General features: G+C 31.5%; 1 protein-coding gene across 7 annotated transcripts in view; it reads left to right on the forward strand.

Annotated features, from left to right (window-relative positions):
* Mipol1 (mirror-image polydactyly 1) overlaps nt 1-23671 on the forward strand; it is a 301689-nt gene that overhangs the window by 59857 nt on the left and 218161 nt on the right. For all 7 annotated transcript variants that reach the window (XM_010632664.3, XM_010632658.3, XM_010632659.1 and 4 more), the window contains 2 exons: nt 1290-1395; nt 19746-19875. In XM_010632664.3, coding sequence (XP_010630966.1) covers nt 1290-1395; nt 19746-19875 — 236 coding nt within the window. The remainder of the gene's footprint in view (nt 1-1289; nt 1396-19745; nt 19876-23671) is intronic.

Raw genomic sequence — 23671 nt, forward strand, 5'->3', positions numbered from 1 at the left:
TTTTTTTTCTTTTTTTTTTTTTTTTTTTTGGTACCGGGGATTGAACTCAAGACCTTGCACTTGCGAGGCAGGTGCAGTGCCACTGAGCTAAATCCCTGGCCAACTGTTGCATTCTTTGCCATCAGAATATAGTTGACCTAAATAATTGGCTGTGAAAATAATTTTTTTTGTTTCCTGTCTTGCTGATCTGTAATGTCACTTTGTTTTTTTTGTAAGCCTATGGTACCATATGTATGTACCTCCCAAAAGAAAAGAAAGACTCATTCAAGTTTTGCAATTATAAAACTTAAATTAACTTCACCATTATGAAAAATGAAAAATACTAGGCATTGGTTTTATGTTACTTTCTTAACTTTTCTTTTGTGTTTAGTTAGTATCTGTGCCCTGTATTTCAACTCTATAATTCAGTAAATGAAATTAAATGTTAAAGTAAGAAGGCTTGGTGATATTGTCGTTTAGTGGTGTTACATACTATTTCATTTTATTAAGTACCATTTGTCATAGTATGTCTTATTTTTCTTTTCTAACTCTTATTCTAGTTACATTCCTCTGGGTCCTAAGTAATATTATTGCATAATTTTAATTTTCTGTGCCTTTCTTTTTAAAAGCAACTCTACATACTTTTCTGATTTTAATATTATTAGTTTTCTGATTTTTAATATTCTTATTGTTTGACCTAATCAAATTGAAGCATGATGTTAGGAATGTTGATCATGTCTGGGAAAAAAACAAATGACAAAAGCCTAGAAAGAAATTTAAAAAAATTTGGAACCATTCTGTATGACAGCATGAGACATTTTCTGTACTTTCATTTATCAGTTATTACATGCCAATTATGAGTCAGATGCCAGTGCCAATTTAAATGGAATATGATGAGATAACATTCACAAAAGATTTGTATCAGATATTAAGATGATTATCTTTATTCATTTGTTTCAAAATATTGGAATTACGAAGAGAATCTGTAAAAATGTGCTATTGGTTATTTTATTAGGTGAATCTCTTCGGTTTTGCTTTAAAACAAAAGAATAAATGAGATTATTTTTGCAGTAATTATTTTAATAACAATGTCTCTCTAAGTTTGTGTTTTTATAATTTCTGTATAATTAAAAATATCCATTACTTTATAAAATATGTTACAACCTTAATTTTTCACTTGGATTTAATATATTTATGCAATTAAATATAATATTGCACAAAGGGTTAGGAAAAAACAGAATTTTACTTTGCGATTATATTTGTGAAAGATGTTTGTAGATAAAATCAACATGTTTTTCAATGTGTTTTAGCTTCAAGAAAAACTGACTAAAGAAAATAAAGAACAGAAAAAATTAAAGTTTAAGCTGGAACTCCAAGAAAAAGCAATGGAAGCTACAATTGCTGAAAAGACAGCAGGTATAGTATTGAGTGTTAGCATGCGGCCTGAAGAATCATCCGGAGGTTTTTGTATGATGTATCTTGGTGAATACTAGCATACTCCCTTATTTGCCAAAGGAGGGAAGCACTGTCCTTTTTTTTTTGGCTGCTTAGAAAATAGGTGGCTTTAACATCCTGGTACTGGTATTAGTGAGAGCTTTACCTGTATTCATACTGATTTGGGCATTAAATGCATTGTTAACACCATGTCAATCCAATCACAAAAGGTTGTTTGTTTTGTTGGAAGGGCCTGAACAAACAAGGGGAAATAATGATTACCAGTGCCTCTACCTTTCAACCAGCAGTTCAAATACCACTTATTGTTTTAGCTTGTTGAGAGGAAATACTTCTCCTTTGTATGGAGATAGTCATATATTCATTGCCAATGGAAACCTGCATTTGATTCAAAAATCTGTTTTGTGCAATTAATAAGTTGAAATCTGATAGTGATGATAGAGATGTTTTCTCTGAGATTAAAGTGAAAGGTTGCCACATTTTAATGTTATAAATCACTGCCTTAAATATATTTTGGAGTCTATCTTTACTCACGGGTCCTTGCAAGGAGAGAATTTTTCAACATATCTGTAATTTGTTACAGATATGATCAGGTAATTCCAAAGTTTATGCTCTCCATCATGTAAGTCCCTGTGGCTCTCTCCCTCACACTGTTTTTGTGTTTTAAGGAAGATGAAGTTAATAAAATAATAGACATTAGCATCCAGAGGCATTTGATAGATTACTTAAAATTTATACACCAATTGTATCAATTTTAAGAAATAATTATGTGATTAATCTGAGGTTATAAGTATGCTTTCCAAGCCACTTAAATTGGTTATGTATGTGAAAAAATTTGAGAATTTTAGGGCAGAGGTTTGATGAACTATATAGCCTATCTTCAAAATATTATTGTGATAAATAGAAGTAAATAGTACTATGAAAATGTAGCCAAAGTGATCATAAATAAATACTCCAGCTGAATGCCATATGGTTACTTTCTGTTAATGTTAAACTACTAGAAAGTTTTTGTTTGTGTTTCAGTTTGAAAGAGAGTAATATATTTTAAGAAAAATTAATAATATGTTAAAAGTAAATAATTCAAATATAGGTTTATAGCAACTTCAAAGTTTACTGACTTGTTTGACTCACACACACACAAACACACAAAGTACATTTGTATACTGTTACAAACTTAACTTTCCTTATATCTTGATGAAGTAATTGGAAAATTTCATATATCTGCATAGCCTATTTATCTCTGGTTGGAAACTTATTAGGGAAAAATATTTACTTTTCAGCTATATATGTGTGTGTGTATATATATATATATATATATATATATATATATATAAAACTAAGCATATACTGCAAATCTTTATTCATTGATATATAATTATTTCCCATGATTGAGCAATTTGAATCATGTGTGTATAACATGAAAAGAAGTTGGTTAGTTTTTATTCATGTATTTATCATTAATAACAATATTTTTTAGTAAATGTTAAATATCTGAAAGTTGTGTCATGTATTTTTATAACTTGATAAAATAGCAGTGCTATGTAGTTTTTCTGAAACAAAGCAATCTATAAACCTATCACAAAATGATACAAAATGAAAATCTTCTAAAGATTTTAAAGTATTATTGTTCAAAACATATCTTCAAATATTTCACTTATATTTTTAAAAGACTTTAATCTATTTTACTTTAAATATTAACAATTATTTTTATGTCACCATACTTTTAGCCTCACATGTTGGTGTACTCTGATATTCCCACCTACTTGGGAGGCTGAAACAGGAGGATTGAGAATTTGTGGTGAACTTTCAGAAAAAATATAAATAATGAATTGTTTAAGAATGCACTTGTTTGAAACTATAGTAACTTCAGTTCCATGGTGGTTCTTAAGCTGTTTTCATAAGTTATCATTACATGAATATATATGTATTCTTAAATAATCTTATCTTCTTGATCAGTACCAAGTGCAGACAAAAAGCAAAAACATCAACAAAAGATATCATGTTTATTATTTTAATAAGAGGAGCAGTATAGGCCAGTGATTACCTGTCATGTATTCCTGCTTTCTTACATGAAGAACAAATAATTCATTTAGGTGTGGATGCTTGTTTGTATTACTACTTGTTTTTATATCAAAAAGTGTATTTGGTGAAGTATATTATGAATATGCACATATATCTAAGTATGGTAGTATTCTTAAGCAAAAGTAAATGTTTAAAAAACAGAGAGTTCCACAAAAAAATACTTCAAAAACATTGAAGTAAACTTTGAAAATAAATAGGATGCAAAAACGTATGTCTATAGAATTAAAAATGTTAATTAAAATATGAAGTCATCTAAAGAAATATCTATTTTTATATATAAAGTACAAAGATTTTATATAAGGGTTTTCATATAGCATTAATTGTGGCAAGATCATTAACCAAACAGTAAGAGAATTATTAAATTATGACATATTTATGTTACAAGACATTGTGCAGTAATTAAAAACTTTCTGAAGAATAGTTGATGATTGCAGAAAATGAAACTCAGTGTTAAGCGAAATAAGCAGAGGGAAACTATGATTTCATTAAAAATATATTTGTACATGTATATAACATAAAAAGCCAAATTTTGATGAATTTTAAATGAAGCTGTTAACGTTTTAGCGAACAGTTTCTGCCCTTTTCAGGTCTTTTACCATGAATGTGTACTTTTTGAAAAAGTAAACATTACTTTCAAAAGATGTGATATTTTAAAAAGTGACTTCATGCTAATCTTAAAATAATTCCTATGATAGGGTTAAGACATAAAGATCATAAACCAAAGTTTTATAAAAAACACATGATGGCTGTGATCCAGTTTTGCCATTTTGTCCATGCTGTTTTTCTAGTCTTTCAGATTCCTCTTATGTTTATTTTTATGTCTCTATGTGTGCTGTGTAATATATATATATATGTATATATATATATATTACACACACACATACATACACATACATACATACATCTTGTTTTACCAGATCATTGTGTAATGTACAGAATATGATACAGTTAAAACCACGTAAAACATGTATTCAGTTCATAAGTAGTTTGAAGCAGATGGGCAGATGGAAAGCACTGGAGTCAGATTGACCCAGATTTAAATCACAGTTTTAACACTTAATAGTGACTGTAAACCTGAGCTTCTTAGTTTCTTAGTTTCTTCAAGCTTACTTTTTCACATGAACAATGTGAATATTAAATAATTTAACAGATTAAGGATTAGAGATAATGCATGAAAATATCTGATATATAACTGATAGTATAGTTATAGATTTAATGTAATGTAATATCACTTTATCTTTCTGAAATTCTTAGTTTTGATGTCATTAATGGTAGAAGTCATAAAAAGATGTTTTATTCATTTACCTTTTAATTAAAAGTGGTTTACTATTCATAGATTTTTGAAAAGAAAAATAAACTGAAAAATGTATGAAAATATTGGAAATAAAGGATTGGATTGTAAAACATTTCTGATGATACAGACAGATACACACACATATACACACACACTTAATAGCACTAACACATTTTACTAAAATCTGAATCCAAAATAAATGAAATACAAAATGTTTGGGCTCATATTCCTTTGGCAAACTGTTCTTACCAAAAAGAAGGTTTTAAATATAATTTATGAATTTTCTTTCCCTGTTTGTTTTTACAGCGTACAAACTGTTATTCTATTTGATCTTATGATATTTTGAAACTTGGTGACTTCTGTGATGGTCAAATCTCAGTGGATTGATCCTTTTCCTTATCATACATTATTTTTGTACATTATCATACATTATCATCATAATTCTGTTTATTGGGTACTTAATTCACAGGGCAAAACTAACTTCTTTGAAAATTAAATAAGAAATGATTATTAAGGTTCTGTTATATGTTTGATACTGCATTAGGTACTGAATACACATCACCAAATATGACAGGTTTTAGATTTCAAGTTTTCTTTTTTTTTGCCTGCAACCCTTCTCAGTTATAATACATCATGCAGGTACAGATAGCAGTTACATGCTCAGACTTTGGATTCAGACCTTTCTTGTAATCATTGTACCACTTACTGTGTGTAACAGATAACTGTTTCATCAAGCCTTCTTTAAAATCTTCTAATAGTGGCTGTGACATTTAAGTGAGATAATGTTTATGATGTGGTTAACCTGTAGTCACTCAGTAAATGGTCATTAAGCTAATAAATGATTATTATGGGTTCCTATCTTGTTTTTTATCAAGACTTCTTTGTCTAGTGGGAACACATTCAGTGTTCTGTTAGTTTTGTAGATAGAAATAACTATCCCATAATAAATATAGTATAAATACTATAGTCCATAGTTTTTTATAATAGTGCTGTTTCACAAAGAATTGCTTTTCTTTTTTTAAGTAATTTTTTAGTTTTGTTTTTTGTATTTTTAGACAAGGCTTACTGTGTAGAACAGGCTGGCCTTGAACTCACAGAGATGCTCCCACCTTAACCTCCCGAGTGCTGGGACTATAGGCATGCTCCACGACACCTGGCTTGAGTAATTTATAAAGCATTTTATTATTTAAATTTTGGTTTACTGTTTTCCTTAATTTTTAGATTTTACCTTATATAATGTTTGAAAAAGTGGAAAAATGTAAAAACATCTACAAAGAGAGGAAGGAAAAGTACAATAAGTAGGTAATACTAAGTGTTTGGGAAAGCTGAAACGACTAGCTCAGTCTTCCCGATGTGTTTACATTGGAAAAATTTTATTTCCTTGTAGCTGTTTTAGACTTTTTAGTGTGTTTTGACTCATTAAATTAGAAGCATAGATAATATATAGTTTAACAATTGTTAGCATGTATGGTCTTTACAAACTAGGGGATATTCTAAATAATTACAGCAAAAACGCTAAATATTTTCATTGAGGTAAATATTTCTTCTCACCTGAGAAATGGTTAAATTATAAACATTTCAAAATATATTTGAATCCAGTTGAATTTGACAGTAAGAGAATATTGTATGGTCAGACTTGCATCTGTTTATTTGCTTTTTTTCAGTACTGTGGTTTTAACTTTTTAAAATAGCTTGCTCAATTAAACCTTTTCTTTTTTCTAACCAGTCTTAGTAAGCATTGTCTAATGTTTACTGTCCCTTTCATTTTTATTATTCTGTTGCATTTACAATATTCAGATTATGTTTAAATTTTGCATAAAAATATTTAGTTTTCTTAGGTTATTTTTGTGATATTTAAAATATTTATATTTCTTTAGGGTCCTTATTTTTCTTTTTCTTAAAAGCTCACGTTAAAGCCTCTGCTTTATATGTTAGTTATTTTTCTTTCTTGCATGTCATCCATTAAAGATTAGCTGTGGAAGGTTGGAGCATGGAGAGATTATGAATGACAGAACAACTCCTGTAGAATAATAATCAGTTTTTGGTATTTAATGCTGTTTGACTTTTGCAGACACATTTCTTATTAACCTTTGGTACAAAGAGAAATCCAGGTTCCTGATATCTCATGGAGAAGATGAATTTGAGATCCTCTTCCAATTAAACTGAAATAAAGCCAATATTGGGTTTTAGCCAAAAGAACTCCTTAGTTGCTAAGTCTTGTGTTTATAAATTGTCTGTCTGTCTGTCTATTTATCTATCTACCTATTGTACTACATTTTAGCATGTAATTCAAAGGTAAAATAATTTGCTTAGCTTACTCAGACTGACAGAGCAACCATATAAACTGCTTTTTTCTCTTTAAACATAGATTTCTTTCTATGAACCCAAATATAGACTGATGATATGTAAATAACCAAAAATATTATCAGTCCTTCCTTATTAGAGGGAATGTTAATTTGTTATTGGTAGAGAAGAGAGGATTGTCCAGAGGATCCCTGAAATTAACAATTTAAATTTGTCTTAAAGTTAAATGTAAATTATGTTAAAAATATAGATGTGTAACCTATCATTATAGCAGATATATCAAGACAGCCCAACTAATTAAAGTGGAAGATAAAAATTGTGGTACAGTAGAAAATGTTTACATTATTTTCTTGTTCAAAAATTGTTACTTTATATCATAGCTCAGATTATGTCAACTGTCTAATGATTAAAAAGAATAAAAGTTAATTAGTCCTACATTTAAAAAAGTATAGAAAATAGTGTATTTACTTTTATGAAAGTAAATGGGGCCGGGGATTTAGCTCAGTGGTTCCAACTGCCTTACAAGTTCAAGGTCCCAAGTTTGATCCCTAGTACCAAAAAAAATAATAATAAAAAAATAAAAAACCCACAAAAAAGCAAAAACATATAATTTTTCTATGTATACAACAGTAAGCGTGAATAAAATGTGATTGCCTTTACTCTAATGCTTGAATGCCTTAATAGCATTAAATTATAATGGAGTATTAAATATATATGCACATTTATTTTTTAGTTTGTAAGAAAAAAGGGTTTCTAGAATATGACTAGTAATTTCAGATAAAAACAGACACCAAGCTCTATGTAGAACAGAGGGTAAAATAGTGATAGGATGTTGATTCTGTTACTATCTTTGGCTACAGGATTCTTTGAATCAGGATGAGTTTTGACAAGTATCAGGCCACATAACACGAGAACAGAGCATGCCCAATTTTGTATCCTCTCTTCCAAGGAAGATTTATTCTTTTTTTCTGGAAAAACAAAGATTGAGTGGATACAGAATCTGTTGTGCAACAGTGACCTACAATTGGAAATATTTTATATGATTAGGCATACTGGAATTTAGCATAGCAAGCATTTGGGAATATATGTAATTGGTATATTTTACACATTAAAAATAATAAAACTTTAGGAAGTGATAAGACATGTTTGATTAATGATTCCAAGGAGGAAATCATATTGAAAAAGGGTTAGATAGCATTTACATTTCACATAATTATCACACTAGTATCTTAAAATGTAATATAGCTTATGTAGCAAATAAGTAAAATATATATTAAAATTATCTTTTAAAAGACATAAGATTACTGATAGTGATTTTAATACTTCAGGAATAATAATATGTTAAATCTAATATCAATATTTTAAATCTGATTTTATATTATCCTTGAATTATCTGTTGTAAACAAATAAATATAAATATGTGTAATTGAGGATATTATTGTATAAATTTGTGTTTTATAGTTTTGCTATTTAAACTTACAAAAGTTCATAAAATTTCCTAATTAATCTTTAAGAGTTTCTATACTGCTAAGTGTAAATTTATAGGAACTTTACAAAGAAAAGTTTGACAGCAGATATTAATGTAGATATTAATGTAGTCTCATGTACTTTTAAATTTTTTCCTATTAAATATGTGTGTATATGAAGATTTGTGCACAGAAATGTTCATTACAGTGTTGTATATACACTGAATAGTTGACAACAGTGTACAGTGTAAAATGTAATATTAAGAACATCTGAGTTGTATAAAATATGGCCTACCCAAATGATAAAATTCCATGCACGTTTTCATATTTTTAAAGAATATTCTAGGATATATGAACACATCCTATTTATTTTTATTACATATGAACTTAAAACTTTGAAATACTTATGGCTTCCAATTTTTTATGAGACTAGATTACTTTTTAATCAAAAAACATTTATAAAAGAATTCTATAAAATGTTGAAAAATCAAATCCAGTTTTAGAAATACAATCTGTTGTGGAAAAATAAGTGAGCATTGTCATGACAAAACAAGCATCAGACCACTTCAAATGTTTATTTTCTACTGGTTTAGGACATTAGCCTCTATTTTAAAATTCCCAGTATCCAGTTTATGCAAAGAAAAACTTTATAATTTTAAAGATATTAAAAGACATGGGGTAATGTTTATGGTTTTGGAATATGTATGTGGTAATTATTATCACATTTGCTAGGAACACATTTAACATCATAAATCCCTCCAAAATGCTTATATTTCACGTGAAGCTGTAATAGTAGATATTCATAGAAACTGAAATTCTTTAATATTTAGTAAAGTACATTTCTTTTGCTAAACAATTTTCTGTATTATGTATGTTGATTAGAAATTTGGAAAATAAATTGATTATTTGATATGTTAAAATCTCACTTTTCCCTCTCTCTAATTTTATATTTGCGTAACGACCACGAGGATGTTAACAAATGGATTCTTTTTCCTGAGAAATGTCTATCCTTCAAATTATGTTATTTAGAAAATCATGATCCAATGTTTAAACTAGAATGTTTTCCAATATACTGTCTCACTTGTACTGTATTTTAAAAGTAGTTTGCAAAGCATAGACTATGGGTTTGTCAATAGACTTGGGTTCTACTGAGAAAATATGTACTCTGCTTTGACTCAATAAACTCATACTTAGTATGGTTCAGCTTCTTCATATTTACTCTTGTCCATATTAGAAAACAATTAGCTTACTAAACAAATTTGAGTATTTGGTGGTAGGGAGGTAGGGGTGATCCTCTCTGAATCTTTCTCATTTGACTAAGAATTACAGGATATTTGATAACCATGTTTAAAAATGGAGATATCCAAATATTATTGTAAACACCCAATGATTTGTTTTAACTACAATATAAGTATTTTACTTGGTTGGCTTACATAGTAGCTAATAATATTTGTTAATGTAATTTAACTGCTGTGAACCTTTACTGAACAAATATTGAAATTTATTCAAGTCAAAGAAAGAGAATCTCTAATGACTTTTGTTAAAGCTTCTATTTAATGGTTAAGGAGAAAAGTTTGTATGACATACGAGATGCAATTAACAGTAGATTTTACATTTAATAAAAAGAAAGAAGCATGCGTATTTGCTTTATTCATTCCATCATAATTTGCATTAGAGCTGTGGGTGTTTAATGAGCAAATTCCAACTAAAATGCTATATTGATTTTCTAGTGAACTTTGTAATAGTCATCTACCTTGGAAAAGCTCAATGTTTACAATTAAATTTTCTTTACAAAAAATGTTTGAAGGTTGTATATTGGTGGTTTAAAAATACTGAATTCTAGAAAGAACAAGTTTTTTTCATAATCAAATCTTACGTGCAATAGATGTTAGAAATTACCATTCAGTAAAACATTAATTTTGAATTTGTTTATTTCTAGATCATATAACTGGATTTTTAAAATGTTGTATGTGTGTTTTCTAATTTAACTTTAAAATAAATAAATGATAATTTCTTTGAAATTCATATATACCTCTTTGGATTTTAAACAGCATTATAAAGAAAAACATTTTTTTTTTGTTTACATAGGACCAAATAAATCCTTTATATGAAGTTTTCTTTTCTTTTTTTTTTTCTCACTTTTAGGGATAGAGATGACTAGATTTATTATTAAATCCTATATATTTCTAGCCCTATTCCTTTTGTTAAATGCTACTGTATGTAAAGATAAATAGAACTTGAACTGTTACTTTTAAACATCTAGTCATGCTTTCTAGAAACAGGAAAACTGTTGGTGTTTAAAATGTAATAATTAGCATTTTTACTATAATATGCTAGAACATTTGAGGTTATATGATATACATACTAATTTAATTATGTCATTATTTTACATGCTGTTTGGCTTATTACAAGATTTTTATAATGTAAACATTTAAAAACATTTGTATTAACTTTTATGTAATTGTGATATACAATATATAATGAGTTCTGAATAATTATTCTTCTTTCAGTCTGTTTATAATTGTTGCCTGCCAATGAAGAAGATTAAAATAGGAGGAATTTAGAACTGGATTTTTTTATATATGAGTGGTCCAAATGAATCAAAATCACATTATTCATATGACTATGAATGAAGTCACATTAATACATCTAAGAATTGTGCATTTGTGGGTTGAGAATGTTAACGGTACTCAGAATGGAACTGACATTCATTTAGGATCCATTTTATTTGGTAAAAAGCTTTTGTATATTATCTAATTTAATTTTTCCTAAAACTATCCACATTTGGATATATAAAACAGATAATATATAAAACATCCATTTTATATATCTGAACTGCAACTAAAATAATTTAATAAACTTATAGAAACAAGGTTGTTGAACTTCAGTACCTTAAGATATCAGCAAAACCCCGTAATCTTCCATATACCATGCTACTTCCTATACTGTATAAAATGTGTGTCCTTCCTCAAAGAAGACTGTAGAATTAGAAGGAAAAGTAAAATTCATTTTTGTATACTACATTCTGGACAGAAATTTATTTCAAAATAGCAAAGTTTAATTGATATATTGTTGAAGAATAGTATAGCCATAGATAGCCACATAACAGTAATGTTGTTATCTTGGGGTCTTGAGAAAAACTATGAAAATCATGCTGAGAAATATTGGTTTTTCCAAAAGTTATGTTCATAACAATTTCCTAATTAAGTTTATCTGTACAATTAGAAGCATTTGATTTTATGCCTGTTTTTATTTAGCTATTCCAAGCAAAATTTGTCATACCATTTATGTATTTGTCTGCTAAATAAAAATTTGGTTATTTATAGATTGTGCTGATTATAAATATGCTATGTATATTTATGTTCATTTTTGTATGGACATACGCTTTTATATCTCTTGGTAAACCACCTCTATGTGGAATAGCTGAATTTTATGGTAGAAATATATTTAAATTTTTAAAGGAAATGAACATACTGTGATTTTACTGTCTTGCATTTTAACCAGCAGTGTATGAGATTTTAGTTTTTACACATTCTTGTCAACACTTGATACATTCAGTTTTAAATTTTAGCCATTAAAATAAGTATATGGTCTTATCTCATTTTAAATCGGGTTTCTATAATGACTGAAAATGTTGAGCACTTAATCATGTGATTACTTTCCTTGTATACATCTGCTTTGATAATGTGAGCTTCAATTCTTGGTTTTTTTTGGTACCAGGGATTGAACTTGGGTACTTGTGTTTGCGAGGCAGGTGGTGGAAGCACTGAGCGAGATCCCTGGCCCTGTCCATTTTTAAATGTGCTATTTATTACTGAGTTTTGAGAGTTTTAAAACTTCTATTGTGGATATACATTTTTTATCAGATATATGTTTTCTGATCATTTTCCAGCTTATGGCTTTATTTTCTTATCACTCTGTTTAGAATAGCTGAAATTTTTAGTTGAATTAGATTGGAGTCCAATCTATTGTTTTTTAAAAATGGGTCATTCTTTGTTATTATAGTTAAGATATCTTTGGTTTAATTCTAATGTCACAGAGGTTTTCTCCTGTTTACTTTCAGAAGATTTATAGCTGTAAGTATTACATTTAGGTCTGGGTTTCACTTTATAGAAAGCAAAATCAGTTTATCACTTAAAAAAAAATCAGTCAAATGGAACAATGAGGCAGGGGGATCCCAGATTCAAGCCCAGCCTAGTAATTTATTGAGACCCTGTGTTAGAAAAGAAAGAAAAAAATTTTAAAAGGACTGGGATGGGCTCAATCCCCAGTGCCACAAAGGAAAAAAAAATCAAAATTACCGATTTTACAAACCAAGTCAAGAGGAAAACCATATAATCTTAGATATAGAAAGGTTTTAGAAAAATATCTAAATTTCAGTGAACTTTGCTAATTGATATTTGCTAGTGACTTTATCAGATATAAATTAGTGAATTTGGGATATTACATTCATAATATTCTTGTATTTTCCTTTCAGTATCTATAGTAATGCCACCTTATTCATTACTGATATACATACATTTATGCATTCTGGCTTTGTCCTGATCATTCCAGCTAGAAATTTACTAAATTCAATGATTTCAAATGACTATCGATGTCCAGTTATCTTTGTTTCTTAGTTTCAATTATATCAGCTTCTTTATTATTTTCTTTATTTCCTCCTTTCTGCTTAATTTGGGTTTTTTAATTGTTTCCCTAGTTTTTTTTTCAGATGTGAGTTTAGATGATTTGAGATCTTCTGTACATGCTTATGCTTTTAATGTTAGAAATGTCTCTCTAGGCACTACATTATCTTTCTCATATTTTGATGCATTTTCATTTTTTTGTCAGTTCAAAATATTTTTTAATTTTTCTTGGGACTTTGATTCATATTTTAGTTAGAAATATGTTATTTAATTCCAAATGCTTGGGATTGTGTTTTTTTTTTTTTTAGTTTTAATTTTATTACTACATGTTTACAGTACATAATGTTTATAACCCTTTGTTGTTATTTTTGGTTTTTATTTTAATTCCAATATGGCCAGAAAGCATCCTTCATATGACTTCAGTTTTTACAAATTTTGAGGCTTAATTTATGACTCAATATTTGGTGTATTTTGCTATTTCATGTGCACTTGAAAAGAATGTGCATTTTACTGTTGTTGAGTAAAGTCTTTTATAAATATGTCATTTAGTTCTTCTTGGTTGACAACAGTATTCAATTCTTGTATGTTATTTCCTATTTTCTGTTTACTTCATCTATTAGAGTGCACGTTGAAGTTTCCCAACATAATTAGTGATTTGTTTTACTCATGTTTGTTAGTTTTTCCTTCATGTATGTGCATTCATATTTAGAATTCTCTATCTTTATATTAACATCACTTTACCCATCCATTGATTTTCTTTGCTCTAATGAGTACTTTGATAATAAGTTAGCCATGTCAACTTTATTTTTTGTTTCCTCATCTTTTGATTTTTTAATGTACTTGCATCAATATATATGAAGTAAGGGTTTTTTTTTTCCAGTGTTGACTTCCTGACCTAAAAAGTGAATTTCTTGATATATATAATTGGGCATTTTAAAAAATCCAGTCTGACTGTCTTTATCTTCAATTTTTGTGCTTATCTATATATGAGATCAGGTTATCATTTTATTTGTTTTTTCATTTTGTTCCCTATTTTTCAGTTCCTCAGGTTTTTTCCTTCTGTCATTTTTTGTATTATGTGAAGCTGTTTTATATTCCAGTTTCAGTAGCCAAATAGACTTTGATCTATTTATCTATCTATCTATCTGTATTAGTGACTGCTATATGGATTATAAAATATAATCAGTTCTCATTATTCATGGCTTCCATATTTGTAAATATGTAATTATTTACAACTTATTTAGAATTAATACCTTACCATTTCAGTTGATATGTAGAAAACTTAATCATAGGCCTGGAGATTTAGCTCAGTGGTTCTGCTGCCTGCCTCGCAAGCTCAGGACCTGAGTTCGATCTCTGGTACTGAAAAAAAAAGAAAACTTAATCATATTAGGGGACTCCTTTCTTATATTGCATTTGTATACACTGAAAACACATCACACACCAGTATTAAATTTTTTATCCAAACTATTTTATTGAAATTGAGACTAGTTTACTATCACCGATATATTTATGGTTTCTTTTGTTTTTCCTTCATTTCTACAGTTAAGATTTTCCTTCTGTTATTATTTGCCTTTCTGAAGAACCTTTACCAATTCTTTTTGGATAGACCTGCTGTCTATGGATTCTCCTACTTTTCCTTCAAGTATTTCCTTCCTTCCTTCCTTCCTTCCTGGTGCATGTTTTTACAATATGTAGAATTCTGGTGTAACAGTTGTTTATGTTCCTTAAAAATGTTTTCCCATTTCTCTCTGGCTTTCATGGATTCTATGGGGAATCAGTAACTATTTGAATTATTGTTGTCATAAATAGTGCCTCCCTGCTGCTTCCAAGATTTATCCTTTGTCTTATTTTATGTCTGAGTGGATTTTTGGATTAATCTTACTTAGATTCGGTGCTGGGGGGTGGTTCAGACAGGGTCTCAGTATGTAGTTGAGACTGACCTGGAACTCACTGTGTAGCCCAAACTGATCTCAAACTCACAGCGATCCTCCTGTCTCAGCCTCCCCTCCAGAGTACTGGGATTACAGGCATGCACCACCACGCCCCGCTAGATTAGGTGCTTTTATCTGTGGGTTTATGTCTTTTGCAACTTGGGAATTTCTTGAGCCCTTATTTCAATTTTTTTTCTTTTAACCACTATACTCCTCTATTTCTTTTTTTGTTTTGTTTTGTTTTGGTACCGGGGATTGAACTCGGATCTTTGCGCTTGCAAGGCAGGCCACCAAACCGCTGAGCTAAATCCCCGGCCCTATACTCCTCTATTTCTGAGAGTGTATAACCTTTCTTGTCATACAGTTTGGACACTCTGCTCATTTTTTGGTCATTTTTCCTCAGTGATTCAATTTCTATTGATATACTTCAAGTTCATTGGCTTTTTCTGTTTCCATTCTTCTATTTAGGTTATCCAATATGTTTTTTATTGTGATTTTTTTTTCTAGTTCTAAAATTTGTTTTCTTTTTATAACATGTTTCTTTGTGTTTGATTTTAACTTTTGCTTCTAGAATGTTTTACAAGTGATGTTCTTTTTTTTTTGTACCAGCAATTGAACTCAGGTCCTTGTGCTTGCAAGGCAGGCAGTGGAACCACTGAGCTAAATCCCGGTTCTTACTGCATTTTTATAATAGCCATCTTAAATTCGTTTTCAGGTAATTGTGACTCCTTTGCCATTTAGCAACTCTTTTCTCATGCAAGTTGAGATTTAGAGAGGGAATTATTTTCATTTTTATTTTTGTTGCTTGTTTTTCTATTTCAGATAATTTTTTATTTTATCTTGGACATTTTGCATATTAAGAGATTCTGGTTCTTATTTACATTCTATTGATGTTTTAGCACACAGTTTACCCTGTTAGGTTCAGCCCACTCACCTTCTGTGAGCTATGCTTCCAATATCAGTCCTAATATACCTTTTCTGTGCCCTGGTAGTAGTCTGTCTAGAATTGGGTGGAATTTTTTCTTAAATTTACGTCTCAAGGCCTTTCGCATGCTAATAAGAATTAGATTCATTCATGTACTGCTTAGGTTTACAGATAGCTCTGGTCACAAGAGGCGGGTCACTGTGGCCTGACTTGGTGTTGCTTTCTTAAGATCCTTGCTCTCTACCATTTCTCCTTTGATTTCTGGATTTTTGTGGTTTTTTCTTTTTGATCCTCTGGGTATGAACCTCTGACTTTTGCTATTAATTCGTAGTGTGAGGAGCCAAGAGAAAAACAAGGTTTGCCATTTTCCTCGGGGTTCACCAAATGGAGAGGGAAGTAAGGTTTTCTTCCCTTACAGTTTTAGCTACTATACTTTCTTCTTGCCAGCAGTTTTTCTGCTACTAATGCCTTCCTTGTGAGGTTGCCTGTGAAGTTAAACATTTAGAAATACAGTTAAATAAACAACAGATTTCCCGTGTTTCTAAGCTCTTTGGAGTTTTCTCCAACCAGATAGAAAACTACTCTTATACCTTTGTATGTACCACAGTGTTCTCTGCTGTAGTTGGTGCTTGTTATGGTTTATAAATAGTCCCCCAAAGCCTCATGCACTCAGAGGTGGGGCTTGTGGAAGGTGATTGGACTTCGGTAGCACTACAGCTGGCTTGAAGTTAGGAGGTAGGGTCTGGTCACATTAGGTGGGTCACTGTGACCTAACCTGGCAAGGTTTGTCTGACTCGTTGGCTCCACCCTTACTTCTTTCTACTTCCTGGATATGGTAAAGTGCACTGTTTTTCCTCTGCTATGCCCCACTGCCATGCCATTCTGCTCTGGAGCTGGCTGGCCATGAACTGTAACCTAGCAACAAGAAAATGACTAAGACAGATGGGTCACATTGAATTCAGGCTGGGTACCCCAAAAGTAAAATAAAATGGCAGTCTCATGGCCATTTCAGTAGTGGTTTGAATTCTGATGTTATCGATTGAACAGCTGTGTCGTGCATTCCATACATTCTGTACAATTGCCTTCCTCGGGAGAGAAAGTAGTGTGTTTACTGTACCTTACACAGAACTAGAACTGGGCTCTAGATAATGTTTTCCTTGAATGCCAGGAGAAATCTTTTTTTTTGGCTTCAAAGTCAGTGTGTCAGTAGAGAGCAATTATCATTTTAACCTCCACATTTTATAGATTGTACTACTGAAAAAATTGAGGAGTGGCTTAGTAAATTCAGCTGTATTTTTTGCTCTCTATTTTAGTAAATGCCTAACTCTTAGGTTCGATTGTCTTACTCTTATGAACGGAACCCATTTCTTTTTTTCATTTCTGTTGCCATTGCATTGGTTCAAAATTATATTATTTTTCATCTGGACTGATGTGTTATGTAATTAAGAAGCATATACAATCCAACCTGCAACTTTTCTCCCCCCACACCAGTCTTTCACATACAATCAGTATTCTAACATTTGGATGTGTCTCTTTAAAACACAGATCAGATTGAATTGTTCCTGTACTGAAAATCTTTTAATATGATATCCAAATTCAAGGTTAGCATTTGTATTTATTTCTAGGCGATTAAATGTTCCATTATGGGAGTTATTGAAGTGAATTCTTAGATGACTGATACAGCCATTTTGTTTCCACTCTTGCCCAACTTTTTCTCAACTAGGAGGCAGAATATTCCATTTCAAACATATAACCCTCTCATTTCCTCATTCAGAACCTTCTAATGCCTGTCATTATGCTTAAAGGATGTCTAAAATCTTTACTATGGCTTATGAGGCCCGGGATTAGCTCCCAGAACTCTCTCCCTCAGTCTACTCCAGCCACATTGGCATGGCTGTTTTTTCTCAAAAGCACCCAAAATCCCACACTATTTGTTCTCTGGCTTAGCATATTTTCACTATCTATTGAGAAAGAAGGAACCTGCATATATGCCTGCACGTGTATGTTATGTGAGCATAAATACACATCTCCTCTTCCTGTATTTTAATGTTCTAAAATGTCACATTTAAAAAGGAATACTCTTCCCAAATAACCTGCCCTATTTCTTATCTGCAAAATCACTCTCATGCAGCCTCCTTTTTCAGTGCCTTTATTACTGAGCTCACCCACTTTCCTACCTTTTGCATTTTCTGCCCGTCTTTCTCTGTACCATTTGTCTCCCTGTAGTGAACAATGTATGTTCCAGTATGTTATGGATTTACCAGAATATTATACACATAACCCTTAAGACTAGATGGATGAATAGACGTTTGCTAAATGTTTTGTGAAGAATAAATGCAAAAAGCTAGATATACTTTTTTTTTCTTCAGGCATAGTTTCATGGAAGTAGTTTTGGCTTTTGCTTTGCCACTGCACATCACGTTTTATAGATATGCACACAATCATGAAAATACTATACAGTACCTATATCAGGATTTGTCTCTTCTACAACTTACAGTTTAAGTAATTCAGCAATAACTATCTTGATTATTAATTTATAACAAACCTTGAACATAAACTCAATATTATATAAACTAAAAGACCCTTTTTTCTATGTATATTTTGTTGTTTGACATTATAAATAATATTTGTTTCAGTGATCTGGTATTTAATCTCTTTGACATTATAGTGACGTTTTAAAAATTAAGGTCTCGTGTACACTAACAGTTGAAATTATGCTTAAGAAATGACTGAGCTGGGGATTTAGCTCAGTGGTTCTGCTGCTTGCCTCACAGGCACAGAGTTTGATCCCTGGTACTAAAAAAAAAAAAAAGAAAAAAAAAAAGACCATTTTAGATGACATCAAATCTCCCCACGGAGTGTACAAATCTAACTGATGCCGTTTGTATTGTATCCACCTGTTCACTGCAGATGTGCAGCACTGTCCAGCACAGCTCTGCCCCTTTTATTCTTTGTGATCCTTTTCCTTTCCCCTTAAGAGATCCCACTGAGGTCATGCCCATCCTACATTTGGTGTTTATTGTTGTCATGCTTGTTTTATGATATTCACTAGTTGCATCTTTGTATAAATAGTAGATGCAGTTGTTTTATTTTGTTAACTTGCTATTTTTGCCAGCATTTTATTTTTGAGGTTTGTTCATCTGTTCATAGTTAATTCATTTTAAATGGTAGGGAGTGTCCCATTCTGAATGTATAGCAGTTTGTTCTTGCTCATGTTGATGGACATTTGGGTTATTAGTAAATTTGTATTAGTATAAGCGATGTTACAGTAAGTATTTTTATATATTTTCCATTTGCACACGTACAAGAATTTCTATAGATTGCATAACTAGAAATGGATTTGCTAGGTTACTGAATAAGGACATATTTAACTTTAGTAAATCTTGCCAGATTGCTCATGTGGTTGTAAAAGTGTTTATGCATTATCTGCTGTGTTTATGAATTTTCTTTACTTAAAAAACTCACTTTTGTTCTTAGACTTTTCACTTGTGTAATTTTGAAGTGGGTGAATTTGTATCTCAATTTTGCAGTAGCTATTAAAACTAATGTTTTATGAAGTAATTAAGTTATACTAATTCAATTGAATAAATGTCCCTTAAAATAACTTTTTTTAAAAATTTTTAACACATGTATATATTTCTCCTTTATTTTCCTTGATTGATAATGGGTTATCTATTTTGCTAGCTCTAGTCGAAGAAGTGTATTTTGCACAGAGGGAACGTGATGAAGCTGTTATGTCTAGACTGCAGTTAGCCATTGAAGAGCGCGATGAAGCAATTGCACAAGCCAAGCGTATGGAAATGTCTCTAAAAATGTATGTACACAATTAATGTAAAAGTATGATATTGGGAGCATGCATAAGATGTATGCATTTTGTGATTACATATTCAAAAGTATATTGATTCTTGTTTGTTGTGTTAGAAAATTTTTTTTTTTTAATTGAGTTTATTGGTACATTTAGGGATACAGTACAGTTACATTCATTGTTGGGATCATGTACCTTTACATGGCAAGTCTTGATTCTCATTTTTTTTTTTTTTTTTGCATATCCCCACAACTTTTGTCTAAAAACCTTTGGCATGCTAGGAATTTACCTGCCAGGCATAATAGTCAATTTAAAAGGAAAGGAAAGGAGAAGAGAGCAGAAGGGGAAGAGAAGGAAGGAAAGGAGAAGGGAGGGAGCAGCATCCCTTTTAATACAGTTACTTCTTCATATTTATATCTCCATCATAGGTGTCCTTACCTTACCTTGTGATGTGACTTTTCTCTTATCATCTCTCATAATCAGTTGGTTGACTTATTTCAGGCATTTGGGTCCTTTCACTGCTTTTTGCTTAATGTCTCTGTTCCTGTTTACAGAACACTAGAACTTATTTCAGTATTTAGTACCTGTTATCCAAATTGTTTTATCCCCACTGACCTTCCTAAACTTTGGTAATCACCCTTGTGTTCTCTTGTTTGATATCAATTTTTTTAGCCTCCTCATATGAATAAGAATACGAAGCATTTGTCTTTTAATGCCTGTCTTATTCCACTTTACATAATGTCTTCCAGTGCCATCTATTTTACTGCAGATGACAGGCTCCCCCAGCCCCGTGTTCTCCTGCTTTCTCTTCTCTTCTCCCTTCTCTCCATCCTTGCTTTTCTTTCTTTGGATTGTTCTGTAGTTTGGATCTTGATTGTCTGCCAAAGGCACATGTGTTCTCCCCTCCCAGACCCTTCCCAGTCACCTTAACATGGACAGCTTCCTCTTCCACATGCTCCCTGCGAGTGCTTGTGTTACTTTAATTTCAGTAATAGTTAAAACTAAAGAAAATCTCGAATCATGAAATATTTTCTCTCAATAAGAAATACTAATTCCCAGAAGACCCTTCTAATGTCAGGGTAAGAAACTGAGAAATGTCACAGTATTAAAAGTTATCAAAATTTTCTCATGCAGTATTTTAAGTAAGTAGTGTCATTTGACTAACATATGAAATAAAGACTTTAAAATATTTTGGAAAATTAATATTACTTCAAATACACTTGTAAAATTAGTTTCTATAGACAAAGTGCCCTCTGTTGTTTAATCATACTTTTATATCAAAAAGAATTAAATTACTGGAACTTTGATCATAGATAGTATTTTTATGCCCAGATTTTTTATTTTGTGGAATCTCTCCGTGGCTGAATTTTATTTTTAAATAGATTTTTCCCTTTGTATTCTTTTGTTTTAGCGTCTTTGCTGTGAATTTTATTTCATTGAATTTATGTTCTTTATGTACTCTTCTAAAATGCAATCCACTAATGGAGAGTTTTCTTCATTTCATTTTAAATCTGTCTCTGTGGCTGTAACAGAGTAACTGAAACTAAGGTGTGTGTTTGCCATTTTGAGAATTAAACCCAGAGCCTTTCACATGCTAGGCAAGCACTGTGCCACCAAATTCTCTTTTCCTTTTATTTAGTTTAAATTGCTAGGTTGGCCTCAAACTTGGAATCCTCCAACCTCAGGCTCCCTAGTAACTGGAGTTACAGGCCTACAACACCATGTCTGGATGTGACTGGGTGATTTGTAATGACCAGAAATTTGTTGGTTATTTGGTTCTGGAGGCTAGTAAGTCCAAGAACTAAAGGCCTTACTAATATGTACATGATTAAATGGAGGAAGGGAGAAGGACCAAAAAAAAAGGCAGTGAAAAGGTAATAGCTCTCATGGCCTCATCACTCCTAGAAGTCCTATATCTCAGTAGTGTGACATTTCAGTATGAATTTTGGAGGGGGAAAACATTCAAACTGTAGCACCTGGATTTTTTTTCTTTTTTATTAAGATTTTGTCTTTTTTGCATGATTATTTTACTGTGTCTGGTATATTTGTAGTTCCATCATTGTGATTTGCCACAATACTAACTTGGCCAAGGTCAGTGCTCCATGTTTCTCCACCGTAAAAGTATTTCTGTTTCATTTTTCACGCTCTACTTCTTATAAGCGAATTGGTGAGTGCAGTCCATACTCAAGAATATGGGTAGGAGTTTTTTGAGGTCTACCTCTACTATAATTTGGATCTTTCTCACAAAGGTCCACATGAAAAGCTTTAGCCCCAGAGTGGTGTCATTATGGGAGGTGATGGATCCTTCAAGAGGTAGAAGTCATTTGGGGACATGCCCTTGAAGAGGATGGTGGTACTCTGACTCCTTCATCTTGCTCTCAGTTGTTTCCTGGCCACAAAGTACAATTTGGTTTGCAAACAGAAGTGCTTGGCAAAATTTTGTTTTTGTTTGCAGACTCTGCACTAGGTGACAAACATGATCACAACCATTTTTCTTAAAGAAATACAAACTTGGCCATCTTTTCCAAAATCATAGAATAAATTAAATTTGTGAGCAGAGATATCACTCTAAATGATTTTCTACCAGGTACTTCCACTGTGACGTACAGTCTTATCGTAGGCCAGGTCCAAAATTATTGGGCCAAGTGATGATGGACTGAAACACTGTGAACCAAATAAAACCTTTCTCTTCATAAAGTGATTATCTTAGGTATTTGTTATAGTAATACAAAGCTGACTAACCTATAGAACAGAATATATTTTATATAAATTATTTGTAATTCTTTGGAATAGGAAATCTATCCTATTTATTTAGATTTTTATATCAGTATGGTCTTGATGCTCACTTAATACTTCTGATTATAATCTAATACTGTATTATTTATTTGTTCTTTGGATTGTTTCAGCTTTGGCTGTTGAAATCTTCAGGTTAGCTCCTGTATGACTTTGACATTTCTCCATCCTTTTAATTTTTGAATACTTCTTTTTTTTTCTAGCTGTATGGCTTATATTTAGAATGTCATATAAAACTCTCATGTACAGATATTTTGGAAGATGACTGGATCATGGGGGTCCCATACTTATCAGATAATTCATCCGCTGTTGAGGTTGGTGGCTGAGTGTGCGAGGAGGTATGGCCCTTTTTGAGGGCAGGTCCCTGGGGGCATAACCTAAAAGGGTGAGTTTCCCTCTTTGGCTTCTTCCTTCTCTCCTGCTTCCTGGCTACCATGAGATGAGCAGCTTTCCTCTTGCCATACCCTTGTAACCTTCCATTCTCCCTTATAGCCTACTCACCATGGACTAAAAGCACTTTTTTACGTGTTGCTGGGATTGAACCCAGGGCTTCATGAATGATAGACTAACATGCTACCATGAAGCTATACTCCCAGCTCACCTCTCCTCCTTTAAGTTGTGGGTGTCAAGTATTATGTCCCAGTATCAAGGAAAGTGACTGGGACAGATTTTAGTATGAGAGAAGTGGGAACCAGCCTTGAGCTGTGGCTTTGGTACTGCTAGTAGCTTTCAGCCAGATCTACATTGAGAATCAGGAACAAAAGATAGGGGGAAAAGATATAGAAACTTTCCACTTTTGCCAGAAAGGAGTCACTTGCAAAGTTGGGGCCATGGACAGCATGATTGCTGAAAAGAAAATATTGGCATTATAAAGAAGCTAAGTACTTTTCTTCGGGACAATAGGAAAGCTGACTTGAAGGCATCTCAGGAATCCATAACATCTCACCTTTTGCTGGCTTAAAGGTGCAAAAGTGAAAAACTACTTAGATCAGAGAGCCTGAGGAAACCCTGC

Source organism: Fukomys damarensis, unplaced genomic scaffold (genome assembly GCF_012274545.1).
Source record: "Fukomys damarensis isolate Sample0158 unplaced genomic scaffold, DMR_v1.0_HiC HiC_scaffold_17, whole genome shotgun sequence".
Lineage (NCBI taxonomy): Eukaryota > Metazoa > Chordata > Mammalia > Rodentia > Bathyergidae > Fukomys > Fukomys damarensis.